The sequence below is a fragment of the Octodon degus genome, unplaced genomic scaffold (genome assembly GCF_000260255.1).
Source record: "Octodon degus isolate 3935 unplaced genomic scaffold, OctDeg1.0 scaffold00045, whole genome shotgun sequence".
In the NCBI taxonomy this organism is placed as follows: Eukaryota; Metazoa; Chordata; class Mammalia; order Rodentia; family Octodontidae; genus Octodon; species Octodon degus.
The window spans coordinates 8,983,012-8,990,417 of record NW_004524621.1 but is presented as its reverse complement, the minus strand read 5'-3'; the positions used below and the strand labels follow the sequence as shown (position 1 = coordinate 8,990,417).

Genomic DNA, 7,406 nt, shown 5'->3' with positions numbered 1-7,406 from the left:
GCCAGGTATGTTTTATCACATTCCTGCAATCCCAGTATTTGGGAAGGATTGTGAGTTTGAGGCCAGCCTGGGTTACACAGTGATGTTATCTCAAAGACACCGAAACCAAAGTCTTCCTTTTGCCCTTTTCCTACTCTGATGAGTCCCCAGGAGGAAAAACTGCTGTTAAATCCGCAGAACCACGCCCTCGCCGCCCCAATGCTTTGAAGTTTCTGAGCTTCTCTCCGCCAGGTCCATCCTGCTCGGGTTGTACAGGTAGGTGGATGCGTGCCTCAGGCGGAGAGATCATGGAGTGTGGCTGTAGCTGAATCCTGGACTACATGAAGGTTTGGGTGCTCATTTTGGTGCATGGGAGACCTTACCAATGAGCAGCTCTGTACCAGGTGCCACCTTCACTTGGAGTTCTGTTAGAGAATTCTGAATTTCAATTTGGCTTTTTCTTTTCAGGCCTTAGGGAGGTGTCTTTGTCACGGTAGAAGAGAAAGATGACCACTATAGAGGTGAAAGCTCTTACACCGCTGCAGCTGAAACTACAGGACCTGTCCTTGCTGTGGACTCAGTTCTACTAACCCTTTAGATGAAGGCAGAGCGTTGGGCCAGTCGGGTGATACTCCTCGCAGACCCGGCGGGAGAGGGATTGTAGCGTTGCCCTGGCTAAGACTGCGCCTCTCCGCCCAGTGCGGGGTGGGACAGAGGATGGGCCGCTCAGGAGTAGGGGCGGGGCCACGCCCAGGCGAGCTCCGGCTGGAACCCAGAGGCCACGCCTCTTCCTGTTCGCGGTGATTGCTGGGAACTCACGTGGTAGGGAATTTGCTGTCTCCTCTCCTCACCTGGACAGCTGTGGAGTCAAAATGGGAGCCGAGGTGTTACCCACCGCGAGGTGGCAATACTGTGGGGAGCCGGACGAGAGCCAGAGAGCTGTACTGGGTAAAGACTGTGGCGCCAGAGCAGAGTCCCTGTAGTCCTCTCTCTCGCCGTCTGGGTACCTCTGCGGTCTTTCCGCCTCTCATCAGGTCCCCTGCCTACTTGGGCTGGGACCACCTAGTCTCCAACACCCCTCTTAGAAACTTGATCAGGACTTCCTTCAGCCCCCTGAACTTACATGTCTTTCCCAGTGACACACCTTTTCCTCCCCACCGTACCCAGTTTCCTTGCTGTCATCTAATTCTTGGGTTGCTCTCTTACAGTTCAGTTTTCCAATGGGAAGCTACAGAATCCAGACAACTTGCGCTTCACTTTGTACAACAGCACTGACTCCACAAACCCGAGGAAGAGGAGTCAGCGGATCTTGGTAAGTGCTGCAGTGTATTGATTCCACTCTCCATATTTCAGCAGGCCTCTTGGTGTGGACAACAGTGGGGGGGGGGCACAAGGGGACAAAAAGGATTGTAGCAAATGAATCTTGGAAGAACTCTGAGCCCCAGCAGCTTGGGGGTGGTTTTTCGTATGTTTTCAGAATGCATTTATTGAACACCTATTGTATCCTCGTGCAGTAGGCTACTGGGAAAACAACCATATCACACCTGGTCCTACTTGGAGGGGTTTTGTACTCTAATGCAGGGTTTTCAGCCTTGGAACTATTGATGTTTTGAGCCCAATATTTTCTTGTTGTGGGTGCCAGGCTTAGGCATTCCAGGGTATAGCATCTCAGGGCTACACCTGCTGGAAATCAGTGACACTACAGTGAATTTCCTCATGTTGAGAACCTCTGCTCTAAAGAGGTGAGTACTGTGTGAGGACACATGTGTAGCAGACAAAGCTCAGAGGCTGGGGGAAGAAGAATGCAGGACAGAATGAGCTCAATGGGAAGAGAGCTTTGTTTGCCAGAATGATTTCTTCGTGGTAAAAGGAGCAGAGCCCTGGAGCATGGTGGAAGTTTTGACAGCCAAGGCTTGGTGTTCTAAGAGGAGAGGACAGTAAGAACAAAGGCAAGAAAAAAACTTGGTTGTGACTAGGGAGTGAATTGGTCATTTCCAATGCTTTTCAGATTGCAAAGAGCAGGGGGGCCTGCCCATTAGTTCAGTTGTTTACGTGCCTGCTTAAGTAAAACAGTCAGGCTCAGGATACTGTGGTTCGATCCCCAGATCCTCATGCCTTATCAGACCTTCATTTAAGGTATCCAGAGCCAGTGGGGGATGGAGATATATATATATATATATATATATGCACAGAGCAGTCACTGGGGAAGTAGGCAAAGATCAAGAAGCTTGAACTTTGGACAAAGAAGTTGCCTGCAAAATCACTGTGGTGCATATTTGTTATGGCCACTCTGTTGAGTCATGTAGTGCAACTCCCACCAAAACTTTTTTAGCCAACCACATAGCTCAGTGGACTAAAGTGCCTGCCTAGGCAGATCCCCGGGTTGATTACAGGCACGCGTCACCATGCCCAGTCTCCACTGCAGTCTCAGCACGCCTTGGGGGCGGGGGCGGCAGCACTTGGGAGGCTGAAAACAGGAGGATCACTACGAGTTTGATCTATGTAGTGAGACTATGAACATCCTTTAGACCCTGTACCAAATACATTGAAAAAAAAAAAAAAACCTTTTTGTATCATTTAGAAGCCAGTACTATCTGTGGGCTTTGTTTTCAGAAGCTTTTTTTGCCTTTTCCCTGGGACTATGCCAGGTTCCTGTACAAATGGTGAGACTGGATCATTTCCTAGAGGGCGACTAGTGCTAATCCACTGTGATCCTGGATTTTGAGACTACAAGTGCTTAACACTTTTCAACATTGTTTGTTAATTGACTACCCCTCTCTTATACTTTTAGGCAGCTGAAACAGATAGACTTTCCTATGTTGGAAATAATTTTGGGATTGGAGCCCTCAAGTGTAACACTCTATGCAGGTAAGGATGGAGAGAGGGGCTGTGGGATGGGTGATGGGGAGATTAGTGTCGAGGCACTTACATTGGTGTTCTCAGTTGTTGTTACTGTTTTTTGTTGCTGTTCTGAGAATTGAACTCAGGACCTTGTGTTTGCTTGGCAGGTGCTGTACCACTGAATTATGTTCTTGGCCCTGTTCTTAGTCTTTATAGCATGCACTTTGCATCCAACCTTGGCAGTAACTGGACAGCTCATCCCTTCACTGACCCCTGGGTTTCTCTGTATATTGAGGATTGTTCAGTTTGAACAGTCTGTATGATGTGAGGCCTATAGGGTGTGAGGCAGACATGGTCCTTATGATGACATAAAGAATGAAACACAAACAAGGCTCTCTCAGAGCTCCTGCTGGCATGTCTTGATAGAAGGCAGTTAGATGTGTAAGTGCTTACAACTTAATTCTGTATCATCCCCTTGTAAAGATGATAGATTTTGGATTGGTGTCTCTCATCATTTGCCTCCATAGAAATTTAGTGCATAGCTGGGCAGATGGTGCATGGCTATAATCCCAGCACCTTGGAGGCTGACGCAGGAGGCTCACTGTGAGTTCGAAGCCAGCTCAGTCTGTGTAGTGAGACACTCTCAAACAAAAAAGAAGAAGAAGAAAAAATGGTGCACAGTAAAGTCTAACATAATTGTAGATTCTTATGCCTCAGAAGAGTTTCCCTGTCCATCAGTGAGTCCAGATGTGACTGGCTAGCAGAATTGCCAGGCAACCTTTTATTCTAGATCCACCTCATGTCCCCTTTGCCATCTTTCCTTTTCCCTCTCCATGCAGAGGATTGCTGCTGAAAGAGATACTTAAGAGCAAGTTGGTGCATACCTTAGGTTATTGGGACAGAAGAAGGGTAAAGAAAAGGCAATTGTAGAAATAGTACCTTGAACACTCTGTGGTATTTCTTTATTCAGGCACTTTGTGGGAATTTTGAGCAAGACTTCTGGCCAAATGGAAGTATATGATGCTGAATTGTTTAATATGCAGCCACTGTTTGCAGGTAGGTCTCAGTTACTGTGAAAACTCATAGTAACTCTGCAGAGTTTGAGTTTGTTGGGTGAGTTCATTTAAGTTTTTGGTATGTAAAGCACATTCTGTAATTATTTTTACAAGGCTGCCTTTCTGCCAATTCTGTTTTATTTCTAGTACTAGAGATTAAACTCAGGGCCTTGTGCATGCTAGGCAATGCTCTGCCATTGAGAGGCATCCCCAACTTTTTTTTTTTAAATGTTATTGTAAGACATTGTTCGATCCCTGGTACCACATACCGTGCCACCCCCGCACCAAGCTGGCCACTGAAACTGGGTGTAGTGGCCCACCCCTGTAATCCCACTGCTGGAGAGGCTGAGACCAGATGATCACTATGAGTCTGAGCTGCATAGCAAGACCCTGTACCAAATAAATAAATAAATAATTGAAAAAATAATAAACCTTGGTTGTTAATTGAGTACCTCTCTCTTTTCATTTCTCTCAGATGGCTTTTTTTTTTTGTTCTTGAAACGGGTTTGAACTTGTAAATTTAGCAAGTTTACTATTCCCTGGGCACCAAGCTGGGGGTGTAGATGGCTGTGAGTAGGTAAGCAAGGCTGACACAGCTCCTGTGTCCAGTGTTTACAGGTGTGAAATCAGAAGGACCAGTAAAGCAAGTTGAACAGAGACTGGTATAGAATGTTGGAGGACATATCCCAAAGGATATTGTTTTTCATCTAAGGCCTTTCTTAGTTCTTAACTATTTTGCATGTGGAGGTTTTAGAATCTCTGATAGGTGAAAGAAATTCTTTTAGGTTGGAGAGTAATTTTCATGTTGATGAAAAGTCACTATATACTATCTAATTTGGGGGAGATCTGTTGTTGTTTTTTTTTTTTTTTTCTCTAATCCAGTGGTCTGGTGACATAAGACCACTCCAGAGCTTGTGCTCTTGTCCACTAGATTGTACTGCCCTTTATTTGAGTGCTTGTGGAAAGCTGAAGGGTATCATGTAAAAAATACAAACCTCATGTTAATGACTGTTTTTAAGTCTTTTACCAGGAGAACAAAACTATTGATGGAAAGGGCTAAGGGCTTGGTTTCTGAGCCTGTCTTTGCCTCTGTCTGGGGAACTCACTGAGGCAAATCATTTCATCAGGAGGCCTCATTTTTTTTCTTTTTCATACAGTGAGTTGGAGCAGATGACTCCTTCATTTGACTTCCTGTTCTGTTCCGCAGTTCTCTTATCTGTGTACTACGGCTACATATTAAAAGTTCACAGTATACATTCACATTAGGCTTGTGGAAGCTCTGTAATACAGATGTCTATTTTTTTTTTTTGGTTATTTGCAAAAATATACATTTTTTTGGGGGGGAGGGGGGAGAACCAGGGATTGAACTCAGGCCCTTGCGCTTGCCAGGCAAGCGCTTTTTCTACTGAGCTATCTCCCCGGCCCACCAAAAATAAAAAATTTAAACTCTATTAGTATTTGTAGGCCATTCAGAGTCAGTCATTTTGGCACACTCTTACAGTTCTGGCTTCTCAGAGGTAGGAGGGTGAGGCAGGTGAATCAGGTGAGCCCATGAGTTTGTGACCAGCCTGGGAACCATAAGACCCTGTCTCAAAAAACTAAATAACTATCTGTACATCTTAAAATTTTCCCTCTCCCCTTTCTGTTTTTGTATTTTGACAGATGAATCAATTGAGAGTGAACCCACATTGGAGAGTCAGACCAAAACTTTCAGAGAAAAGGTGAGTATGACAGAATTACAATGTGGGGACTGAGGCAGTTTCCTCTGGGCCTCATGTTTCTCCAAGAGTACAAAGGGCTGGTTGGACTCCAGTCTCCTGGTGCTCTCAGCCCCTTCGCTGTGATTCTCTGGACAGTTTCCATGTGCAGAGCCATCCAGGTCTCACAGAACAGACCCTCTCCTGTCTGGAGCAGCTGAATGCAGTTCTGTGCTCGTGTTTAGAACTTGTTCTTTGGGCTAATAAGGTGTCATGTAATACTGGCTTTTAGGATTCGGTCCACAATTCAGAAAATGTTGGTTATGCCTGGAAACTTTCACATTAAAATACATTGAACTTTGGGATTTTTCAACATAGAAAGTTCCTGCAAAGATTATTTCACCCTAGGATGGCCCACTGATTGAGCCTTGAGTACTTTCTGGGGCAGTGCGCTGAGAGAAGAGATGTGAGACTCTGGCTCAGGGCGAAAGACTAAATGATATGTTAGCAATGTTATAGTCCATTACTGATGGAAAAGCTGTTAATTTATAAATGGCCTTTTAACAGTTTATGAAGTAAGCATGTCAAATCTGCCAGTATCCTTTGATGTGTACAACAGTCCTGTGATAGGTCCGGTAGGAATGACTTAACAGACTTAGAAGTTAGGTGGGGAGAAGCGAGATGGTGGTGGGGAGTCTGGAGTTTCTTTGTAGTTATGTAGCTAGGAATAGCAGTGCCTGCCCAGACTGCTCCCATTAACCAGATTTGTCTCTTGAACAGATGGATTCTTGCATTGAGGCCTTTGGTACCACTAAGCAGAAACGAGCTCTGAACTCCAGGAGAATGAACAAAGTCGGTAGTGAATCTTTGAATCTTGCAGTAGCTAAAGCTGCAGAGGAGATCATTGATACAAAGGGTGTGGAAGGTAAGCAGCTGGAATTTTGGGTAAAAATCTGCCCACAGAAACCGCTTTCTCTTCCTTCTGAGATCTTTAGCCAGTGTCCAAGTTGAGGTGATAGGGTTTAGGCTGGATTCCTTCCTGCTATTTGCCAAGGTCCTTCTGAGGGACAGTCTCAGGAAGCCATATGGAGCACCCACATGATGCTATTCTCTGTGGCTTAGTCAAGTGGAAGAGACAGGCATAGGAAACGATGTGCACCTGCCCTATTCTTGATACAGGGCAATGGTCTGCAGGGCACATAGGGAAGAGAAGGTCTGCAAGTCTGTGTGACTTGCAGAAGCCTTTAGTCAAAAAGGCTGATGCAGGGCTGGGGAGATAGCTTAGTAGAATAAGTGCTTGCCTGGCAAGCTCAACGGCCTGAGTTCAATCCCTGGTTCTGCAAAAATAAAAAAGGCTGATGCAATGGTGAAACAGCCTCCAGAGGTACCATTTCACTTTGGGAATTAGTGGGTCTTTCTCTGTATATTTAATCATACTACTTATTTACTTATTTGCATTTTAGGGAAGGGTCTACAGGGTGTTCAGGTCTCACTACTAGATCGGACTTGTAGTGATCCGCCTGCTTACAGCCTCCCAAGAGCTGGGATTACAGGCGTGTTCCACCATGCCCAGTCTCAATTGCTGTTTCAGCGCACCTCGGGAGCAGGGCCAGATGGCAGGCCCCAGGATCAAACCCCTGGCCCCTGTGCCTGCTTGCAGGCACTTTAATCTGCTGAGCTATTTGGCCAGCCCTTAATCATACTATTTAAAAATTAGGTAAATATATTAAAATAACATTAGTGAAAGTATTCAGTGGAATTCTACAAATTTTAAGAGAATCTGTATCTGATGATAACTGTATATAGTTTGTTTTTTTTTTTTTTTTTTTTTTTT

The 7,406-nt window shown here is 45.2% G+C and overlaps 1 protein-coding gene across 1 annotated transcript in view; it reads left to right on the top strand.

Annotated features, from left to right (window-relative positions):
- The first annotated feature begins 789 nt into the window (after positions 1-789).
- Positions 790-7,406, top strand: part of Polr1e (RNA polymerase I subunit E) — a 14,518-nt gene continuing 7,901 nt past the window's right edge. Inside the window, exons 1-6 of the mRNA XM_004631833.2 lie at positions 790-927; positions 1,188-1,291; positions 2,771-2,847; positions 3,791-3,876; positions 5,538-5,596; positions 6,353-6,497. Of these exons, the coding sequence (XP_004631890.1) occupies positions 852-927; positions 1,188-1,291; positions 2,771-2,847; positions 3,791-3,876; positions 5,538-5,596; positions 6,353-6,497 (547 nt within the window). The 5' untranslated portion in view covers positions 790-851. The remainder of the gene's footprint in view (positions 928-1,187; positions 1,292-2,770; positions 2,848-3,790; positions 3,877-5,537; positions 5,597-6,352; positions 6,498-7,406) is intronic.